A 24,554-nucleotide genomic window follows, 5' to 3' on the forward strand; every position below is an offset into this window, starting at 1 on the left:
TTGATTTCTTTCATCAGTGGTTTATAGTTTACTATATATAGGTCTTTCATTTCTTTAGGTAGATATACTCCTAATTATTTTATTCTTTTTGTTGCAATGGTGAATGGTATTGTTTCCTTAATTTCTCTTTCTGTTTTCTCATTGTTAGCATATAGGAATGCAAGGGATTTCTGTGTGTTAATTTTATATCCTGCAACATTACTGTATTCATTGATTAGCTGCAGTAATTTTCTGGTAGAGTCTTTAGGGTTTTCTATGTACAGGATCATGTCCTCTGCAAACAGTGAGAGTTTTACTTCTTTTCCTATCTGGATTCCTTTTATTTCTTTTTCTGCTATGATTGCTGTGGCCAACACTTCCAAAACTATATTGAATAGTAGTGGTGAGAGTGGACACCCTTGTCTTGTTCCTGACTTTAAGGGAAATGCTTTCAATTTTTCATCATTGAGGATAATGTTTGCTGTGGGTTTGTCATATATAGCTTTTATTACGTTGAGGTATGTTCCTTCTATGCCTGCTTTCTGGAGAGTTTTTATCATAAATGGATGTTGAATTTTATCAAAGGCTTTTTCTGCATCTATTGAGATAATCATATGGTTTTTATCTTTCAATTTGTTAATGTTAACTTTCCAAAACTGAACCAGGAAGAAATAGAAGATCTTAACAGACCCATCACAAGCATGGAAATCAAACCTGTAATCAGAAATCTTCCAGCAAACAAAAGCCCAGGAGCAGATGGCTTCACAGCTGAATTCTACCAGAAATTTAGAGAAGAGCTAACACCTATCTTACTCAAACTCTTCCAGAAAATTGCAGAAGGCAGCAAACTTTCAAACTCATTCTATTAGGCCACCATCACCCTAATACCAAAACCAGAGAAGGATGCCACAAAAAAAGAAAACTACAGGCCAATATCACTGATGAACATAGATGCAAAAATCCTTAACAAAATTCTAGCAAACAGAATCCAACAACATATTAAAAAGATCATACATCATGACCAAGTGGGCTTTATCCCAGGAATGCAAGGATTCTTTAATATTTGCAAATCAATCAATGAAAGTCTTAAATCTCAGCAAATGACAATCATTCTCTCCTCTCTCCCAACTTCCAAACATCAAATACCCTAACCCAGTGGTTTTCAATGCTGGCTGCATATGGGAATCACTGGGGAAACTTCAAAATTACTAATGCCTGTGTCCATCCCGAGATTGTAATGATTTAATTATCTGAGGTGTGGCTTGGGTTTTGGAAGTTTTAAAAGATCCCCAGGGAATTTTAATGTGCAGACAAATTTGGGAACTTTGGCCCTTATTGGAGGATCATAACCCTGGCAGTGGACTTCCCAGGTGGCGCTAGTGGTAAAGAACCCACATACCAATGCAGGTAGACAGAAGAGACACAGGTTCGATTCCTAGGTCAGGAAGATCCCCTGGAGGAGGACACAGCAACCGACTCCAGTATTCATGTCTGGAGAATCCCACGGACAGAGGAGCCTGACAGGCTGCAGTCCATTGGGTCGCATAGTCAGACATGACTGATGCAACTTAGCACACATATGCAATCCTGGCTGTGGGCTTCCTCTGTGGCTCAGCAGTAAAGAATCCATTCGCAGTGTGTGAGATGTAAGAGACGCAGGTCTGATCCCTGGGTCAAGAAGATCTCCTGGAGGAAAGCATGGCGACCCATACCAGTATTCTTGCCTGGAGAATCCCATGGACAGAGGATCCTGGTAGGCTACAGTCCGTAGGGTCACAAAGAGTTGGACACGACTGAAGTAACTTAGCAAGCAAGCAAGCAACACTGGCTTCACGTTAGAATCACGTTCAGGGAATATTTTAAAAATCCTGATGCTTGGGCCACATCCCAGACCAATTAAATTAGAAGATCTAGGGGTAGGGCCCAAGTCCCAGAAACCAGGATTTTCTGAAAAGCTCCCAGAGGTAGTTCAATGTTCAGCCAAGACTGGGAAGCATGGTTGTGCGTGCAACTTCACACCTGTAATAAAGGCGACGGTAGAATTTGCACTCAGAGGTTCAGCAACTCTTAAGATGAGCCTAATGAGAAGCCAGTTCTAGACACCAGGTAGGAAGCAGGCTGAGGACAAACCCTTAGAATAACTGTCCTAATTAATATCAATAAAATGAGCTCACCTTTTCTTGCCATGTATGCGAGTCAATTTTAAGGCTTATCTAGGACCACTAGCAACTGATGGTTCTATGCCTGACTCCCTACCACACCTACCAAAATAACTGCAGAGAGAATGGGAAAGTAAGTGCTTTAAGGGGATGAAAACCTTTGCAAAGGACTGCAAACCAGTGCTCAGAGACCCTGCATGGATATAGACAAGGAGAAACCACAAAAGCAAGTTATTTAGCCTACACATTACCCAACTAGTTAGGTTTTCAAATTTATTTTATTGGAGTATAGTTGATTTACAATGTTGTGTTAGTTTCTGCTGCACAAAAAAGTGAATCTGTTATACATATACCTCAACTAGTTAGTTTTTATCTGCAACTTGAAGTGCATTTTTACTCATCAAGCCAAATGCTGGGTTTGGAGGGGAAAAAAAAAAAGCTAGCACAAGATTCTCATCCTTATTACACATTAGAGCCATCTGAGGAGGTTTTAAAATAATGATGCTAGGGCCACACCCAAAGTGAATTAAATCAGAATCTCTGAGGGCATGATACCCAGAAATCTGTTTTAAAATGTCTCCGGGTGGAAAGGTGAGGGAGAGGGATAAATTAGGAGGTTGGGATTAACATATACACACTATATATTTATACTATATGTAAAACAGATAATCAACAAAAACCTACTGTATAGCAGAGGGAACTCTATACTCTGTAAAAACCTATATGGGAAAAGATTCTGAAAAAGAATAGACATATATATATATACATTTGTATGTATATGTATATATGAGCTTCCCTTGTGGCTCAGCTGGTAAAGAATCCACCTGCAATGCAGGAGACCTGGGTTCGATCCCTGGGTTGGAAAGATCCCCTGGAGAAGGGAAAGGCAAGCCTCTCCAGTATTCTGGCCTGGAGAACTCCATGGACTGTATTGTACATGAGGTCGCAGAGTCGGACACAACTGAGCAACTTTCACTTTCACATGTGTATATATATATATGTGTGTGTGTGTGTGTGTGTGTATGTGTGTGTATGTGTGTAACTTAATCACTTTGCTTTATACCTGAAACTAACCCAACATTGTAAACCAACCACACTCCAATAAAAATAAAAATTAAAACACATAGTTTGATTAAAAATACTTTTAAAAGTAAAAATTGCTTTAAAGTGCTTAAAAAAAAAGGGTCCCCAGATGATTCTAATGTTGCAACCATAAAACAAAGAATGTTGCCCACCATCCACTCCTACCTAAAGTACCCCGAAAGGAATTCAGGGCAAAGGTCAGGAATGAGGCATTCTGTGCTCTTGGAAAAAAGGCCTATAGTTAGATATTTTCAGGAAAAAATTTTATGTACTCAGGTTTTTGCATCTTCCCATACCCAGAAAAGCACTAAAATCATTAACTGAGATACCTGTTCCTCGTGACAAGCAGCAACCTTCTACTGGGACATGTGCTTGATCGCTCATACCACCTCCTCCGTAATCACATACATGCTAACTTCTCCCCGGCTACCTCATCAGAGCAGTTCCTCAGAGCTATCTGAGAGGCTATCTCCTGGGCTACAACCCTCAGTAAGTCACCAAATAAAACTGAACTCACAGCTCGCAGGTTGTACGTTTTTATTTCCGTTGACACAACCAAGGTTGCGAACTGTCATTCTAAAGCAGTGGTTCTCAAACTTGAGTGTACATTACAACACACACATTCAGTAAAACACAAAAAGCTGGGTCTCACCCTGAGGCTCTAATCCAGTTAGGGTGGAACCTGGAAGTCTGCATTTCAAACAAGCTCCTAGATGATGCCAATGCTGTTGGTCTAGGGACCACACCTTGAAAGGCAGAGCCCCACATGGACCACTGGTTCTCAGCCTTTGCTGCACATAAGAATTACCGGTGGGGTGGGGGTTGCATTTTAAAAATACAGATGCCTGAGCCCTTCCCTAAACCAATTAAACTGGAATACCTGAGGTCCAGCGATCAGTATTTTTAAAGGTGATACTAATGTGCACTGAAGTTTGTTATCCTAGACCTAGATATTTTACAGTTGCAAAAGATCATTTAGTATAAACCCTTGAATTTCCTGAGAATTTAGAGGTACGTTAGCTACTACTGGTCCACAAACCCCAATTTCTACTATTCTCCCTTAATCATTACTAGGTATTAACTATGTGAACTGTAAATCAACTATACTTCAAGAAAAAATAATAATAAAAATCAACGTGACCAATTTAGGGTGACCAACTTGTCCTGGTTTGCCTAGGATGCTCCTGGTTTTAGCACTGAAAGTCCCTGATTCAAAGTAAATCAGGATAGTTGGTCATTACAGTTATGTTTTGCAGCTCACAGACTGGAATACAGTACTATTAGATTTTGCTTCTAACATCCAGCATCCAGATCTTGGTTTCTAAATACCATTCTCTAATAAAAGGGATCAGGGCTCCTTGGAAATGGCTGATTTCAGAACTAAAGCAGAGAAATGTATGACGAACCCAGGAATCTTCTGTCAGAATCTAAGTTAGTGATCAAAGACTCATGGAAGCATGTCTAAAGGACTAAAGGGACTCCTATTGGCAAAACCGGAGAAAATTTGAGCATTACAAAGAAAATGATGGAACTGGATGGAAAACATTAAATTTAAGTAACACTGAATTGAGTGATATCCAAAAAAATAAATAAATCTACCTCTCCACTATTGAAAGTAACTATTATATCAACTTGCTCTGAAAATTGGTATTTGAGGGGAAAGAATCTGGCTTTTACCTGGCCCTTTTGGGTCATATCCTACGGATAAGTAAAAGCTCATCTTTACAGAAGAATGCCAGCTAACAAATGTAGACCGGATGACAGAATTAGAAAATCACCATTCTGCAACCCCAATTAAATCACAAAATCAGGAAATACATTTTAAAAATTAGAAGAAAAAATTACTGAGTCAGGAAACAGTAACTGATGGATGCTGAATTTTAAGGTGAGAGGTAACTGAGGAACAGGACAGTCACAAGGTACCAAAGTAAGGCCAGATTTATTGTTAATTAGGAGGAGAAAATTAAAATTACATGGAGAGTTCTGAGGGCCACGACCTTAACCACCATCTTTACTATGAGTGGACAATTGCCAATGTGTACCTCTTAATGGGATGCTACATGAAGTATGCAGAATATTTATGAAGCATTCTTATCAAAATTGAATCTAGTGAGGTAGATAAACCTAGATCCTGTTATATGGAGTGAACTAAGTCAGAAAGGGAAAAACAAATATCATGTGCTGTGCTTAGTCACTCAGTTGTGTCCGACTCTTTGTGACACCATGGACTGTAGCCCACCAGTCTCCTCTGTCCATGGGGATTCTCTCCAGGCAAGAATACTGGAGTGGGTTGTCATGCCCTCCTCCAGGGGATCTTCCCGACCCAGGAATCAAACCCAGATCCCTTGCATTGCAATCAGATTCTTTACTGTTTGAGCCACCAGGGAAGCCCAAGAATACTAGAGTTGGTAGCCTATCCCTTCTCAGGGGATCTTCCTGACCCAGGAACCGAACCGGGATGTCCTGCATTGTAGGCAGATTCTTTACCAGCTGAGATATTAATGCATATATATGGAATCTAGGAAAATGATACTGATGAATCTATTTGCAGGGAAGGAATAGCAACGCAAATGTAGAAAACAGACTTGTGAACACAGTAGGGGAAGGAGAGGGTAGGATGAATTGAGAAGCTAGAATTGACATATACACACTATCAGGTGTAAAATAGTTAATGGGAAGCTACTATAAAACAAAGAGAGCCCAGACTGGCACTCTGTCACAACCTTGAGGGGTGGGATGGGAAGGGGGAGGGAGATTCATTAGGGAGGGGATATATATATATAATTATGACTGATTTACGTTGTTGCACAGCAGAAACATTGTAAACACAACATTGTAAAGCAATTATCCTCCATTTAAAAATAAATTTAAAAAAAACTGGATCTAATCAAGCCTCTAAACCCAATAATTTCCAGTTTATAGGAAACTCGGGGGCTGGAAGGGAAAGCTAAAGACAATCTTAAGAAAACAAACCATCCTGGTTTGCCCAGGACTGAGGACTCTCCAGGATGTTAGGGTCAGTGTTAAACCAGGAGAATCCTAGGCAAACCAGGACAGTTAGGCACACACACTACAATCAGACAGATTCATAAGTGGGGTAGACCTGGTCTCTAAAAGTCCATGCCATTAACAAAAAGTGAGCAAACTGTTTTATATTAAAAGACACTAAAGAGAGACCATACTCAAATGCAACATGTGAACCGACCATAAAAGACATTCGGGGGACAGCTGGGGAAATCTGAATATAGAGCAGTACTACTCAGGCAGCCCAGAGATGTAAATGAACCATGTCATAAAGTACAGGATTTAATCTGCCTGACATATTTCTGGAAATGAAACTTCCTCAATGAAGGATGTAGTGCACGTATTGATACACACTCTGGTGCAAGCTCCTTATCTTAGGAAAATGCTAATATTTGTTGAATCCTGGAGGTGGGTATACTGCCATTCATTGTATTCAGATCAGTTCAGTCACTCAGTCGTGTCTCTTTGCGACCCCATGGACTACAGCACACCAGGCTTGGCCAAAAAGTTCATCCAGGTTTTTTCATAAGATATTCCAGAAAAACCCAAACAAACTTTTTGGCCAACCCAATACTTATTCTTTCAACTTTCCTGTATGTTTAAAAGTTTCCATTATAAAAATGATGAAAGTACAAATTCTAAAATCATATTACTTACACAATGTACACTAACAACAGTTACCACGAAGCTGATTATCTACAACTAATCCTATATTTATTCAGTAGATATTCCTCAGGGAATAGCTAAGTTAAAAATAGAAAAATGAGTTAGCCAAAAGAAAAAAGCACATTCCATGCTGAGGAAACAGAATGTAGAAAGGACCAGAATGAAAGAAATTTGTCTTTTTCAAGGAAAGGAACTCAATGTATATAGAAAAATGAGGCTACCCAGATGATGAAAGGGCCGTGAGGCTCTATGAAGAAGGGTCTTTATTTTATTTAGGACTTTATTTTAAAAACAAGAAGCCCATGACAGACAGATTTCAAGCACTGGAGAAACAATGAGAATGGCATTTTAGAAAACTCACTCTGGCTACAGAGAATGGAATGGATGGGGGCAAGCATGAATACAGCTGCACAAGTTGGGAAGATGGCCGTTTCAATAATAACCTGGTCCAAGATGATGTAACCTGCAGGATGGAGACTTGGTGATCTGCTGCATGTGGGCAGAGGGTGTAGGAAAAGGACTCAGATGTAATTCCCAGGCTTCTAGCTTGAGTGACTGAGTAGATTGTTATATTCATCAAGATTGAAAATACAGAAGCAAGAACAGGTTTGGAGGAAAGATGTAAAGTACATAAATTAGATACTTTGAGTTCAGAGTACCTAGAAGATATCCAAGAAGAATCTACCTTGTAGGCAGTTGAATATGAGAATGAGAAAGATAACTCTGACTTCCAGTTTACATTTAGTAGATAGGGAACAAAGGAGGAGAAAATAAGTCATTTTACATTTATGCTTTATATTAAAATTTTTCCATTATAAAAATAATATACTAATATTATTTACATAAAATAAAAATGGGGAACTGGAAACATATGTCTATAATATATAAACATATATTATTTTCATAAAATGAAAAATAGGGAAATGGAAATAAAACTTATTTGACTACCATTAATCAACACTCTTTATCATTTGAGACTATTTCCTTCTAATATTTTTATATGGATATTCATACAATGGGGCTTCCCTTGTGGCTCAACTTGTTAAAGAACCCACCTGCAATGCAGGAGACCTGGGTTTGATCCCTGGGTTGGGAAGATCCCCTGGAGAAGGGAAAGGCTACCCACTCCAGTATTCTGGCCTGGAGAATTCCATGGACTGTATAGTCCATGGGGTCGCAAAGAGTCGGACACAACTGAATGACTTTCGCTTTTTCTTTTCATACAGCAGCTTTAAAAGCCGTATTTTTCTGACAAAGAGGCTTCTCTAGAGGTATTTACGGTTGACAAGAATTAGAAACACTAGGTGACCTGATATCACTTTGTAAATCAGACAGTGCTTGCTAAGTTACAAGTCCTTAGGCTGTTAAGATTCAAAACATAATTTAACTATTTTTAAATTATTAAATTTAATTAAATTAGGCTACTAAGATTCAAAACATAATTTGCCTATTTTTCTGAAACTCTTCCAAAAAATTGCAGAGAAAGGAACACTTCCAAACTCATTCTACGAGGCCACAAACACCCTGATACCAAAACCAGGCAAAGACAACATGAAAAAAGAAAATTACAGGCCAATATCACTGATGAACATAGATGCAAAACTCCTCGACAAAATTCTAGCAAACAGAATTCAACAGCACATTAAAAAGCTCATACATCATGATCAAGTCGGGTTTATTCCAGGGATGCAAGGATTCTTCAATATACACAAATCAATCAATGTGATATACCATATTAACAAACAGAAAGATAAAAACCATATGATCATCTCAATAGATGCAGAAAGAGACTTTGACAAAATTCAGCATCCTTTATGATAAAAATGCTTCAAAAAATGGGCATAAAATGAACCTACCTCAACATAGTAAAGGTCATACACGAAAAGCCCACAAATATTATTCTCAATGATGAAAAACTAAAAGCATTCCCTCCAAGATCAGGGACAAGACCAGGGTGTCCACTCTCACCACTATTAGTCAACATAGTTTTGGAAGTTCTAGCTATGGCAGTTAGAGAAGAAAAAGAAATAAAGGGAATCCAGATTGGAAAAGAAGAAGTAAAACTCACCGTTTGCAGATGACATGATACTATACATAGAAAACACAAAAGAGACTATCAGAAAATTACTAGAGCTAATCAGTGAATATAGCAAAGTCATGGGATACAAGGTTAATACACAGAAATCACTTGCACTCCTATATACTAACAATGAAAACTCAGAGAAATTAAGGAATCAATCCCATTCACCATTGCAACAAAAAGAATTAAATATCTAGGAATAAATCTACCTAAGGAGACAAAAGACCTGTATATGGAAAACTATAAGACACCAATCAAAGAAATAAAAAACGACATAAACAGATGGAGAGATACTCCATGTTCCTGGGTAGGAAGAAACAATATTGTGAAAATGACTAAACTACCAAATGCAATCTGCAAATTCAATGTGAATCCTATCAAATTACCAATGGCATTTTTAACAGAACTAGAACAAAAAATTTCACAATTCATATGGAAACACAAAAGACGCCGAATAGCCAAAGCAGTCTTGAGAAAGAAGAATGGAGCTGGACTTCAGGTTATACCACAAGGCTACAGTCATCAAGACAGTACGGTACTGGCACAAAAACAGAAATATATACCAATGGAACAAGATAGAGAACCCAGAGATAAACCCACGCACCTATGGGTACCTGATTTTTGACAAAGGAGGTAAGAATATACAATGTGGCAAAGACAGCCTCTTCAATAAGTGGTGCTGGGAAAACTGTACAGCCACGTGCAAAAGAATGAAATTAGATCACTACCTAACACCATACACAAAGATAAATTCAAAATGGATTAAAGACCTAAATGTAAGACCAGAAACTATTAAAACTCTTACAGGAGAATATAGGCAGACCACTCGATGACAGAAATAAAAGCAAGATCTTCTATGACCTGCCTCCTAGAGTAATGGGAATAAAAACAAAAATAAACAAGTGGGACCTAATTAAACTTAAAAGCTTTTGCATAGCAAAGGAAACTACAAACAAGGTGAAAAGACAACCCTTAGAATGGGATAAAATAATAGCAAATGAAACAACTGACAAAGGATTCATTTCCAAAATATACAAGCAGCTCATACAACTCAATGCCAGAAAAGCAAGCAACCCAATCAAAAAGTGGGAAAGGAACATGAAAAGACATTTCTCCCAAGAAGACATACAGATGGCTAACAAGCACATGAAAAGATGCTCAACATCACTCATTATTAGAGAAATGCAAATCAAAACTACCATGAGATACCACCTCACATCAGTCAGAATGGCCACCATCAAAAAGTCTACAAACAATAAATGCTGGAGAGGGTGTGGAGAAAAGGGAACACTCTTGCATTGCTGGTAGGAATGTAAATTGATACAGCCACTATGGAAGACAGTATGGAGATTCCTTAAAAAGTTAGGAATAAAACCACCATATGATCCAGCAATCCCACTCTGAGGCATATAACCTGAGGAAACCAAAATTGAAAAAGACACATGTATCCCAATGTTCACTACAGCACTATTTACAATAGCTAGAACACGGAAACAACCTAGATGTCCATCAACAGATGAATGGATAAAGAAGCAGTGGTACATATATACAATGGAATACTACTCAGCCATAAAAAGGAATGCATTTGAACCAGTTCCAATGAGGTGGAGGAACCTAGAGCCTTTTATACAGAGTGAAGTAAGTCAGAAACAGAAATATAAATACTATATACTGACACATATATATGGAATCTAAAGCAATAGCACTAGTGAATTTATTCTCAGGGCAGCAATGGAGGAACAGACATAGAGAACAGATCTATGGACATGGGGGGAGGAGAGGAGGAAGAAGGGGAGATGTATGGAGAAAGTAACATAGAAATTTACAGTACCATATGTAAAATGCTTCTTGGGGTGTAAAATGTTTCTTCAGGTGTTTCTTGGGACTCCCTTCCAGACGAGCTGCTCTTAGGAATCTTTTCCTGTCTGTGCCTCCCTGAACTCCTGAAAGTTTCCAGTGTTTGTAAGAGATGGTATCATCTAGCATTTGATGAGTCTCTCTGGCAGACTGTAGACCTCGCAGGCAGAAACATCTACCCAGACGTGGTTGGTCGGCTCTTGTCCCGAGGGGTGGTTGCCTTCTGCTGTCATTTATGGTCCTTTATGGACCAACCGTTAATTGAACATTTCAGCCCTTTTCATCTACAGCACCTGAAGCTGTCAAACTGTGTCTACCCTGCACAGTCTTCTGTCTCACTGCTCCAAGTTGCAGAATCTCAGCCTGGAAGGCCTCCAACTTTCAGATCCCATTGTCGATAATCTTGCTCTGAACACAAATTTACTGCGACTAAACCTTTCTGGGTGTTCTGGATTCTCTGAATCTGCCCTGAAGACTTTGCTGAGCAGCTGTTCCAGATTGGATGAACTGAACCTTTCTTGGTGCTATGATTTCACTGAAAAGCATGTACAGGTGGCTGTTGCACATGTGTCAGAGACCATCACCCAGCTAAATCTCAGTGGGTACCAAAAGAATCTGCAGAGATCAGATGTCTCTACCTTAGTTGGAAGATGTCCCAATCTTGTCCACCTAGACTTAAGTGATAGTGTCATGCTGAAAAATGACTGCTTTCCAGAATTTTACCAACTCAACTACCTCCAACACCTATCACTCAGTCGGTGCTATGATGTAATACCTGAAACTTTACTTGAACTTGGAGAAATTACCACATCAAAAACACTACAAGTCTTTGGAATGGTGCCAGACTGTACCCTTCAACTGTTAAAGGAAGCCCTCCCTCATCTACAGATTAATTGCTCCCATTTCACCACCATCGCCAGGCCGACGATTGGCAACAAGAAGAACCAAGAGATATGGGGCATCAAATGACGACTGTCACTGGAGAAGCCCAGTTGTCTATGAAGCCTCTATCGCAAGATGGTGTCTCCTCTTTTCTTTGAACAGGGAAAGTAAGCAGGAAGCCCAACTGTGGAGAGCTCCGCTATTTTTATTCTTGGTTTTCTGTTGCCTTCCTTCTACAGGTATATTAGAGAACCATTGGAGAGAGAAAACTATGAAGTGTTGCTTTTTAGAAATGACTATGAAAGCTTTTATCACTGCTATACCCTTAAGAGCCTAAGCTCTATGCTTCTTGAAATTTTAGGAAGAGTGAGCCTATAATTTCAAGATACCTTAAATAGCAAAATTTGAACCACATCTTCCAAGTGCCATTCTTCATAAATCTATTTAGAATCAAGCTTAAAAATCACCACTAGCAAATCATTTTCGTAGCATATATGGCAACTGAACTTTCTTCTATTTAATTTTTCAGCACTGCTTTATTATAAGACACAGGTTGCAAAAAATAATAAGCTATTTGTATTGTAAGCTGAAAAGAATGAGAATCATAGAGTAGCTTTGCAGCAATCTCTTCTAAGGATAGCAAGAAAAACAGACATTTCAACTGTGCCTTTAGACTCACAATCAGGTTGATGGAAACAAATAGCCCCAGGTCATTCACCTTTAAACCTAAATAAAGAAACAAGCAATCGGCCAACCAGAGGCGTAGAATTGGTATAGAATTTAAAGACTCAAGAGACAGATTTCTATAACAGGTTAAGCTGGGGTATCCTCTAGTGCACATCAATGAAGTCTCCTTTATGTACAGTTGGGAAGGTCCCCTGGAGGAGGAAACGGCAACCCACTCCAGTATTTTTGCCTAGAGAATCCCATGGACAGAGGAGCCTGGTGGGCTACAGTCCATGGGGTTGCAAAAACACTTAATACTTAAGGCAAGAACACTTAATACTAATACTATGTAAAATAGATAGCCAATGGGAATTTGCTGTATGACTCAGGGAACTCAAATAGGGGCTTTAACAGGCTGAAGGGTAGGATAGGGAGGGAGATGGGAGGGAGGCCTTGGAGGAAGGGAACATGGGTGTACCTATGGCTGATTCTTGTTGATGTGTGACAAAAAACCACAAAATTCTGTAAAGCAATTACACTTCAATTAAAATTTTTAAAAAATTGTTGGGCACATATCCAAGAACAACTCCAGAGTTGAAGAAATCATGACTAGAGAATGTTAGAGAAATATCCAGTTTGTTATAGTATATACTGTAGGGGGTTCTGGAACTTTCTGCCTCCATACTACACAGCACAATTATAGGTATTCAGTTTCTTCTTTGAAGTTCTCCTTTCCCATAGGGTCTTTACTACAATCACCTCTCCTTCCACAGGTGAGAGGTAATTGGGGGTATTGCTCTTAAGGGTAACCACACTTTTAAAGGCTGTTCTAGCCTAGAAAACCCAAAGGAATGAAGCTCTACTGAGATCACACAGCCACTCTGCAATCACTTCATAGCTTACTCTGCTTTTTGAAAAAGCTAGACTTGTTTCTGGAGAAGGCAATGGCACCCTACTCCAGTACTCTTGCCTGGAAAATCCCATGGATGGAGGAGCCTGGTAGGCTGCAGTCCACGGGGTCGAGAAGAGTCAGACACGACTGAGCAACTTCACTTTCACTTTTCACTTTCATGCATTGGAGAAGGAAATGGCAACCCACTCCAGTGTTCTTGCCTGGAGAATCCCAGGGACAGAGGAGCCTGGTGGGCTGCCATCTCTGGGGTTGCACAGCGTTGGACACAACTGACGCAACTTAGCAGCAGCAGCAGACTTGTTTCTAATTCTAATCCACGGCTACCTCATGAATGCAGAACACATCTAGTAAAATCTCTGGGCAAATACAGATACCCAAGTCAATGTGAAATTATGACCACATACAGAGAAAAGCTCAATTGTCACCCCAGAACCAGATGGAGGAGACAGGCTATAAACTAGGATCAAGGGAGCCGTGACAAGCTGACAGCAAAAGGAAGGAATAGTTCAGATCCACAGCCAAAGAATGGTCACAACCAGGCAAATATGCATGACAGCCAGTGAACCTGAAAACTAAGGTTATAAATCTGCCTTGGGAAGGAGGCCCACTTATTCTTCCTGCTCATGATCCAAAGATTGGTTTCCTCAGTAATATTTTCAGGGTCTGTGATGTCACAATATGGCAAACCTGGAAGTTACTGACACTTCAGCCTTAACAAAGAGCCGACAGGCTTGTAAGAGGCTGCTTATGGAGTGAAGAGAAGCTCTAGTTCACAGTGCAGGGTGTGGGGGAACAGATCCACAGGCACAGCTTGTCTCAGGATGAAAGTCTTGCCGAGGAGCTTCTTAGTGGAGTCTGGAGGACAGCACAACCTGTAGAAAACAATCCTAGTATCAGTTTAATAAACCAAGGAGAAACTACAGAAATCTAATTCCTTATAATTTAAGCCCTTGCTCTGTGTTCCCACAGCCCCGTGTTTCTCTCTTTAATAGCACTTATCATATTTAATGTAACCACCTGTTTTTTTTTTTTTTAAACCATCTTCCTCATGGGAGTATATAATCTTTTTAAGGGTAGAAATGAGGCCAAAACTGCTTATTATTCATCTCTGTGTTCTTGGTGTGTGACACAAAGTAGGGGTTCAATGGTAAATGGAGCATCACATATTTTTGTATAATCTGCAAACACTAGGTAATTAATATATATTACTGACTTACTCTATTGAAAATTTAGAACAAAAATTCACCTATAAGCTCATCATTCAGTGAAGAATAACTGCTGCTAACTTTTTAGGATATATCTTCCCAAGTATGTACATTTAAATTGGTGTCTTAAAGTGGAGTCACACTGTACATATTATACATATTGCTTTACCACAATTTCTTCAAGTAATAATGTATCATGAGCATATCTCCACTATATTATATGTAGTTACCTCTTATTTATTGGCTATATGGTATTTCATTAAATAAATGTAATGTAGCTTATTTATCTAATTCCTTGCCACTGGAAATATAAGTTGTTTCTAACCTTTTGCTATTTCAAAAAGTCTCTTCATCAATACTCTGACAGTAAAATTTTTGCATACATTTTTAGTTATGTAGTAGAACTGCTCAGTTGAAGAGTCTGTATGTTTTTAAGGCCCTAAGACATGTATGACTAAACAGTTGTTTAAAAATGTTATATTAGACTTCCCTGGTGGTCCAGTGGTTAAGAATCTGCCTGTCAATGCAGGAGACATGGATTCGATCCCTGGTCTGGGAAAATTTCACAGGCTCTGAAGCAACTAAGCCCACGTGCCACAACTACTGAGCCTGCACAATGCAACTACAGAAGCCTGCACCCTAGAGCCTTGTGCTCTGCAACAAGAGAAGCCATCACAATGAGAAGCCCACACACCACAACTAGAGAGTAGCCCCTACTCGCTGCAACTAGAGAAAGCCTGCACAGCAATGAAGACAGCACAGCCAAAATCAATCAATAAATAAAAATTGTAAATGTTGTACTAATTTACACTCAAACCAACAAAGAAGACGAGTTCTCGTTTCCCTGACTAACACTCAGTAGTTTCAAGCACTGCCCTATCAAAATAAGGAAAAAGACAAGATATGCACTATCAGTCCTACACAGGAACATCTTCTATCCAATATAATAAGGGGGAAAAAAGTATTTGAAGGAAAGAGACAAAACTGTTTTTATAAGGTGATCATATGACCAGCTACCAAGAATAAGCAAAAGAATCAACTGGAAAATGTATAAAGCAAAGAAAAGAATAGGTAGCTTGACACAAAATCTCCAATAACCAGTCAGCAAATATCATGAAAAAGGTCCCTTTCTTAATAGCAAGAAAAACTTTACAGTACATTAATCTTAAGAAAAAAGACCTAAATTGGAAAAAATTTCAAAAATCACATAAGCCTACAGTAATTTAAGAGACAGGTCACATATCTGAACAGAAAAAATACTGTAAAAATTTCAATTCTCCTTAAATGAATTAATCACTTCAGTGTACTTCCAATCACAAGCCCAAGAATATTTTTGATAAGTTGATTCTAGAGCTCTGTTAGAAAATACATGAAAATGTTAACAGTATATATCCTTTAACCCAGAAATTCCACATCAGGAATTTATCTCTTATATATATATATATATATATCTCATCACATACACTTATTCATAACATATATACAGTTATTACACAAAAACACAAAGATATATGTACAAGGACATTCACTAACATTATAATAATAATAAAGTAGAAACAACCTTAAAATTAATTAGCAACAGACAAGTTAAATGACATATTTATGGAAGTTAAAACTATATAGACTATGCTAAAAAATCAAGTAGACCTATAAGTACTGACATAGATTCTACATCATTGTAGAACAATCTCCAAAGTCTCTTGTTAAATGGCAAGCATGGTGCAGAACAGTGTTTTTTTTAAAAAATTTTAATTGAAGTATAGCTAATTTACAATATTGTGTTAGTTTCAGGGGTACAGCAAAGTGATTCAGTTATACATATATATAATATATAATATATATATATATATATATTCTTTTTAAATTCTTTTCCATTATAGGTTATTACAAGATAATGAATATACTTCCCTGTGCTATACAGTAGGTCATTGCTACTTACCTATTTTATATAAGTGCATGCTGTGTGCTAAGTTGCTTCAGTTGCATCTGACTCTTTGGGACCCATGGACTGTAGCCTGCCAGGCTCCTCTGTCCATGGGATTCTCCAGACAAGAACACTGGAGGGTATTGCCATTCCCTCCTCCAGGGGATCTTCTCAACCCAGGGATCGAACCCGCATCTCTTTATCTCCTGCATTGGCAAGCAGGTTCCTTACCACTAGTGCTACTTGGCAAGACCCATTTTATATATAGTAGTGTATATATGTTAATTCTAAATTCCTAATTTATCTCCCCAAAGAGTTGACTCATTGGAAAAGACCCTGATGCTGGGAGGGATTGGGGGCAGGAGAAGAAGGGGACGACAGAGGATGAGATGGCTGGATGGCATCACCGACTCCATGGACATGAGTTTGAGTAAACTCCAGGAGTTGGTGATGGACAGGGAGGCCTGGCGTGCTGCGATTCATGGGGTCACAAAGAGTCGGACATGACTGAGCGACTGAACTGAACTGAACTGAACCACTGCTGACCCTTTTGGTAACCATAATTTTGTTTTCTATGTCTGTGAGTCTATTTCTGTTTTGCAAATAAGTTTGTTTATATCACCTTTTTAGATTCTGCATATAAGTGATTTCGTTGGATCATAGAAAAAGCAAGAGAATTCCAGAAAAACATCTACTTCTGCTTCATTGATTTATGCCAAAACTTTTGACTGTGTGAGTGTGAAAGTCGCTCAGTCGTGTCTGACTCTTTGCAACCCCATGAACTAAACAGTCCATGGAATTCTCTAAGCCAGAATACTGGAGTGGGTAGCCTTTCCCTTTTCCAGCAGATCTTCCCAACCCAGGGATCAAACCCAGGTCTCCCACATTACAGGCAGATTCTATACAAGCTGAGCCACAAGGAAAGCCCCAAAGTTTGACTGTGTAGATCACAACAAACTATGAAAATTCTTCAAGAGATGAGAATACCAGACCACCTGACCTGCCTCCTGAGCAACCTGTAAGCAGGTCAAGAAGCAACAGTTAAAACCAGACACAGAACAATTAACTGGTTCCAAATTGGAAAAAGGGAGTATGTCAAGGCTGTGTATTGTCACCCTGCTTATTTAACTTATATGCAGAGTACATCATGAGAAATGCTGGGCTGGATGAAGCACAAGCTGGAATCAGGATTGCTGGGAGAAATACCAATAACCTCAGATACGCAGATGACACCACCCTTATGGCAGAAAGCAAAGAATTAAAGAGCCTCTTGATGAAAGTGAAAGAGGAGAGTGAAAAAGCTGGCTTAAAACTCAACATTCAGAAAACTAAGATCATGGCATCTGGTCCCATCACTTCATGGCAAATAGATGGAGAAACAATGGAAACAGTGACAGACTTTATTTTGGGGGGCTCCAAAATCACTGCAGATGGTGATAGCAGCCATGAAATTAAAAGATATTTGCTCCTCGGAAGAAAAGCCATGACCAACCTAAACAGCATATTAAAAAGCAGAGACATTACCTTGCCAACAAAGGTCTGACTAGTCAAAGCTATGGTTTTTCCAGTAGTCATGTATGGATGTGAGAGTTGGACTACAAAGAAAGCTGAGCAAAGAAGAATTGATGCTTTTGAACTGTGGTGATGGAGAAGACTCTTGAGAGTCCCTTGGACTGCAAGGAGATCAAACCAGTCACTCCTAAAGGAAATCAATCCTGAATATTCATTGGAAGGACTGATGCTGAAGCTGAAATTCCAATACTTTGGCCACATGATGCAAAGAACTGACTCATTTGAAAAGACCCTGATGCTGGGAAAGACTGAAGGCAGGAGGAGAAGGGGACAACAGAGGATGAAATGGCTGGATGGCATCACCAACTTGATGGATGTGAGTTAGAGCAAGCTCCGGGAGTTGGTGATGGACAGGAAAGCCTGGTGTGCTACAGTCCATAGGGTTGCAAAGAGTTGGACACAACTGAGCAACTGAACTGACTGAAGTAAGGGATATCATATGATATTTGTCCTTCTCTGCATGACTTACTTCACTTAATATGATAATCTCTAGGTCCTTTAGAACAGTGTTTATAGTCTGTTTCTACTTGTTTAAAAAAGAGATAAAGAAGGATGTGTACACACACACACACACACACACAGAATATCTCTGGTAGGCTACACAAGAAACTAGTAAGAATAGTGACATCTGAAGCACTAGAAGCCAGGAATAAAAAAGACTCATCAACTGCATGCACAAGCATTTTTTTATATTGTTTGAATTTTTCTACCACATGCACATACCATCTTTTCAAAATATTTTTTTTTTGCCTTTTTGACACCATGTTGCCTGTTTTATTCAGTCTGACCATTAGCAGAATTCTAGCTTACTCTAAATCATTGCATTTTTTAAATGTTTTGCAAAATATTTTCATTCTATTCAAAAGTGAAACAACATGTAAAGATATATAGTGAAGTTTCTCCCCACCTCTGACTCCCATCCCTGTAGTTTTCCTCCTCAGTAAGTAACTACTATTATCAGTTTCTTTTTTCTGCCCCACTCCGGCCATGTGGCATAACATTTAGAATCTTAGTCCTCTGACCAGGACCAGGGATCAAAACTGTGCCTCTTGCTGTGGAAAGGCAGACCTCTTAACCACCAGAATGCCAGGGAAGTCCTTTTCATTTTAATTTTTTTCAATTATCAGTTTCTTATAAAACTTATCAATTTCTCTATGCATATACAGCAAATATAAATCAATATTCTGTTCATCTTTTGCCCTTTTTTACAAAGATATTATGAATACCTTGCTATTTCAACTTAGTAACATATCTTATAACCAAAATCAGAAGCCACAAAAGAAAAAACAGACTGGACATCATCATAATTAAATAATCTTGTGCTTCAAAGGATAATGTCAAGAAAGTGAACAGACAACCCACACAATAGTAGAGAATTTTTGCAAATCATGTATCTGATAAGGAACCTGTATCTATAATTTTAAAATAATTATTAAAACTCAATAATAAAAAAGATGACCCAACTGAAAAATGGGCGGAGCATCTAAATAAACAGATCTCCAAAGAATATATACAAATGGCCAATAAACAGGAAAAAATGCTCAACACCACTAACCACAGGGAAATGCATGGTTAACATCATTAACCATGGGGAAATGCAACCAAAACCACAAGGAAATATCACTTCTCATCCACTGGGATGTATATAATAAAAAAGACAGACAGTAGAGTTGACAAGGATGTAGAGAAAGTGAAACATTCACATACTGCTGGTGGGAATATAAGATGGGCTAGCTGCTTTGGAAATAGTCTGGCAGTTCCACAAAAGGTTAAAATAGGTATCATATGACCCAGCAATTCTACTACTAGGTATCTTCCCAAGAGAAATGAAAACATATGTCCTCACAAAAATTTGCACATGAATAGTCATGGCAATACTACTCATAATAGCCAAATGAGGAAACAACCTAAGTGCCCATCAACTCACGAGTGAATAAATAAAATGTGGTATATCTATAGAATGGAATATTATTCAGCCACAAAAAGGAACGAAGTACTGCTACATGCTACAACACGGATGAACCTTACAAATATCACACTAAGAGAAAGAAGTCAGATACAAAGGACTACATTTGCAAAGAACTTCACTTGTATGAACTGTGCAGGATAGGCAAATCCATAGAGACAAAGTAGATTAGTGATTACCTAGGGCCAGGAAGTTAGGAAAAAATGGGGTGACAGGTGAGAGCTGCAGATTTCTTTTGGAGTGATGAAAATGTTTGCAATTAGACAGTAGTGATGACTGTATAAGTCTGATAATGTACCAAACATCTTTGAATTGTATGTTTTAATTAAGGATGAATTTTGTGCTATGTGAATTATATGTCAATAAAGTTGTTAACAAAAAATAACATACCTTACAGATCTTTCCATATCAGTAAACAGAGAACATCTTCATTCTTTTTTATAGCAGTATGGTATTCCATTGTATGGGATGTAGCATATTTAATTTAACTTAGTTCCTCACTGATGGGGCTTTTAGGCTATTTTATCATTTGTTGTTACAATACTGCAATCAATCAATCAATGTATGTCAGTATATTTGTAGGACAAAGCCTCAGGAATGGAATTACTATGTCAAAGGGTATACATACATTTGTAATCTTAATCCATATTGCTAAATTTCCCTCCATAGAGATAGTGCTAATTTACACTCTGATTGGTAAATTTTTAGGATTTGTGTTTCCCCACAGTATTGCCAACAGTGCATTATCAAATTTATGAAATTGCCAATCTAAGATATAAAAATGGTATCTCAGGGTAGTTTTAACTTGCAATGTCATAAACACATTTGTTTTCTTTTTATATCATGCATTCATTTTCCTTTTAGGCTATTGTGTTTTTTATCTATTTCCAGGAGTTCATCATAAATTAAGGAAAAAAGCCTTTGTGATATGAACTGCAAATTTTTTCCAGTTTGTATGTTTTCTCCTCTCTTTGCTTTTGATGCTTTTTATCAAGCAAGTTATTGATTTTTTTAAACTGTTTTACTGCAATATAATTCAGATACCATAAAGCACAATCCTTTATTCAGTTCAGTTTTTAGTATATTCACAGGGTTATGCATCTATCACAAAAATAAATTTTGAAACATTTTCATTAACTCCGTAGCAGTCACTCCCCATTTCTCCTCAAACCCCCGATCCTCTGCCTTTGTTGTTCAGTCACTACTAAGTCGTGTCTGACTCTTTGTGACCCCATGAACTGTAGCCTACCAGGCTCCTCTCTCCACGGGATTTCCCAGGCAAGAATACTGGAGTGGGCTGCCATTTCCTTCTCTAGGGGATCTTCCTGACCAAGGGATCGAACCCAAGTCTCCTGCATTAGCGGACAAATTCTTTACTGCTAAGCCACCAGGGAAGCCCCACTCTAAGGCCTAGGCAACAACAAATCTACTTTCTGTCTCTAGAGATCTGCCTAGTCTGGACATTTCCTATAAATGAAATCATATACCATGTGACCTTCTGTGCCTGGCTTCTGGATACCAGTTCCTTATCAGGTAAATGATTTTTCAAATATTTTCTCCTATTCTGTTATTCTGTGGGTTCTTTTCACTTTCTTGATGGTATCATTTGTAGCACAAAAAGTTTTTTTTTTTCCTTTGATGATGTTCAATCACACACACACACACACACACACATTCTTGTAGCTGTTCCTTGGGTCTTTGATGTTATTTCTAAGAAGGCTTTGCCTAACCCAAGGTCAAAGAGATGTACTCCCATGTTTCAGGCTCTTACATTTAGTTCTTTAAATCCATTTTGAAATCATTTTTGTGTATTGTGTAACAAAGGAAATTATGTTTTATGTAGCCACACTTAACAACTTTTTATTTTACATGGCTTCTGAATTTTCATAGTTAGAGTTTCTACACTTCAAGATTATTTTTAAAAATTCCCTGATTTCCTAGGGTATATTTATGATTTCCTCCTTTTACACTTAAATCTTTAACTCTTCCATAATTTATCCTGGTCTGCAGCATGAGATATGGATCTAATCATTTTTTTTTTTGCCTTGGCTCCACAGTTGTCAACCACCATCTAATCTATTAAGTAGTTCATTCGTTCCTCAGTGATTTGAGGTCCCATCTTCATAAACATATAGATAAACATTTTTAAACGGTATAATGAAAATAAAGGACAAGTGGAAGAGTATTCGAGAAAAGAGAAGGAAATAAGAGTGTGAAAATATATGGCTTCATGACTTTATTTTAGGTAGAAGAAGCTATTTAACTATTTTCTTAATTTTTTCTTGTGGGTGATGGTATGTTAAAGTTTACTATAGCTTCTAGAATTAATATTAGCCATTTGCATTCTTCTCGAAAATCTTCCATTTCACCTAGGTTTTTCAAAGTATTAGGAGGGAGTTATACAAAGTACTTCTTTAAATTTTTAAAAATGTCTTCATACCTATAGTTATACTCTTTTTTCTCATTTAAGACTATATTCCTGATTAGGTTTACTTATCTATTTCATTTTCTTCTTCCAATAATACCTTCTGGCTTATTTGTTGAAGTCTATAGGTTTTTTGTTTTGTAGTTCATTAATTTCTAGAATTTTAAAACGTTATTTATTTCTTCCTTTAGTTATTTTTAGCATCACTGTTCTTTTTCTAGCTCACTAACTTGAAAGCTTAATTTATTTCCTTTTAATTCGCACTTTCATCTAGGTATGTCATCTTTAATTTATCTATCTGTCTACTTATCTATTTATGCCACATCATACTTGTGTGGCATAAATGGGATCTTAGCTCCCCAACCAGGGACTGAAGCTGGGCCCTTGACAGTGAGAGCACACAGTCCTAATCACTGGACTGCCAAGGAATTCCCTCATTTGTACTTTATGCCTACCTATATTGTTTGAATATTACAAAGAAGTTATGTTACTTATGTAAAAAGAGAGAGAGAGATAGATTACAAGAAAACAACATTTCAAAGATCAAAATAATTTACCAGGGTCAGAACTGGGAATAAAGCAGGAGGCATTCACTGTGGGTGCAAAATGTAAAAGGGTGCCCCAAACTCAGTAATCAAGACATATGATATCTTCATGCAATAATCTGGAAAATCAAATTGTAAAACTATGACCTGCAGACTGGCTGCCTGCTTTTATAAATAAAGTTTTATTGGAAGTAGAGCCAGGACTAGAGTAAGACGAGTGAGGCATGGTTTAGCAAGTACAGGAATGTACTTAGTACTTCCTAAGTACTTAGTTAAAAAACTTAGTATTTTGTTCACAGATATTTTGGACTAATTTTAATTTTTTAAAATATTGCATTAAAAATGTTCTTGAGGATTTCCTGGTGGTCCAGTGGTTAAGAATCTCTCTGCCAATGAGGGAGACAAAAGTTCGATCCCTTGTCTGGGAAAATTCTACACGCCTCGAGGCAGCTGGGCCCATGTGCCACAATTGCTGAGCCCTCATACCTAGAGCCCATGCTATGAGTTAAGAGAAGGCCCCTCCACAGCAACAAAGACCCAGTGCAGCCAAAAATAAATAAATACATAAATAATTTTTTAAATGTGTCTTGATTACTAAGCTTTGGGGTATCCTCTTAAATTTTATACCCAATGTGGGTTGCTTTACTTGCTTCATCCAAGATCCAAGCCCCATAACTAACGCTTGATGATAGTATAATGACTTTTTTATTTCTTTTCACTTCTCTATGCTTTCCAAATTCTGCACAATAAACATAACAATAAGGATTACTTTGATCATCAGGAAAAGATAATCTGAAAATGAAGTCAAGACTCACTCAATGATGTTCCTTGTGGTTTCACCATGGGGCTTGCAGGAAACAAAAACTAGAGTGTGGATGGCCCCACAGTTGCAAATGGCTTGAACCACCTAGTAGTCTGAAGGAGGAAACACGTTGCTATTAATATAATCAAACTATCACGGTCCAGGTTATCACAAACTCCCAACTGGTGAGCACACAGGACTGGTTAGGAATAAAGAGGAGAAGCAGGTTCAGAACCAGCCCACTGAGAGCAGCCTTAACAAGGTGTAGAAATGAGGAACCAAAGCTGGTTGACATCATGGAAACACCTAACTTGCTCTGTAGCAGGAAAGCTAGTCATCCTTACACAGTCCCACCCGGGCTGGGTTCACCACAGCAACAATCAACTGCCCATCTTCCTTTGACTTTAGTAGCTGTGGCAAAATCTTCTCTGCTTGACCAGGGTGGAATTCACAGTTGGTGGTGCCTGCAAAAGAGAGGCCCGCGTGCCATAACCAGGGCTTGTTAACAACCTAGAGGGGTGGGACAGGGAGGGAGGTGAGAGGGATGTTCAAGTGGGGGAGGGACATGGGCAAACCTATGGCTGATTCATGCTGATGTTTGGTAGAAACCAACACAATACTGTAAGGCAATTATCCTTCAAATAAAAATAAATAAATGAAAAAAAAGAACAAGCCCAGCAGTTTGGGGTGGGGAGCTTCAGCTTTATGGAGACGTGCAGAAGCCAGTGATCTTCCCTTTGGATCTAGCATATTTCTGCCTAACAATGAAAGAAATGCTTTGGACCTGCTTCATTTTTTCCAATGTA

The 24,554-nt window shown here is 38.3% G+C and overlaps 1 protein-coding gene and 1 pseudogene across 1 annotated transcript in view; one reads left to right on the forward strand and one right to left on the reverse strand.

The window, feature by feature from the left end:
- Positions 1 to 11,850, forward strand: part of LOC133052684 (S-phase kinase-associated protein 2-like) — a 23,046-nt pseudogene extending 11,196 nt beyond the window's left edge.
- The window catches only part of TRMT2B (tRNA methyltransferase 2 homolog B), a 48,288-nt gene continuing 27,477 nt past the window's right edge, over positions 3,744 to 24,554 (reverse strand). The window contains 3 exon segments of the mRNA XM_061137579.1: positions 3,744 to 14,181; positions 23,762 to 23,861; positions 24,093 to 24,212. Coding sequence (XP_060993562.1) covers positions 14,055 to 14,181; positions 23,762 to 23,861; positions 24,093 to 24,212 — 347 coding nt within the window. The 3' untranslated portion in view covers positions 3,744 to 14,054.

The sequence above is a fragment of the Dama dama genome, chromosome X (assembly GCF_033118175.1).
Source record: "Dama dama isolate Ldn47 chromosome X, ASM3311817v1, whole genome shotgun sequence".
NCBI lineage: Eukaryota > Metazoa > Chordata > Mammalia > Artiodactyla > Cervidae > Dama > Dama dama.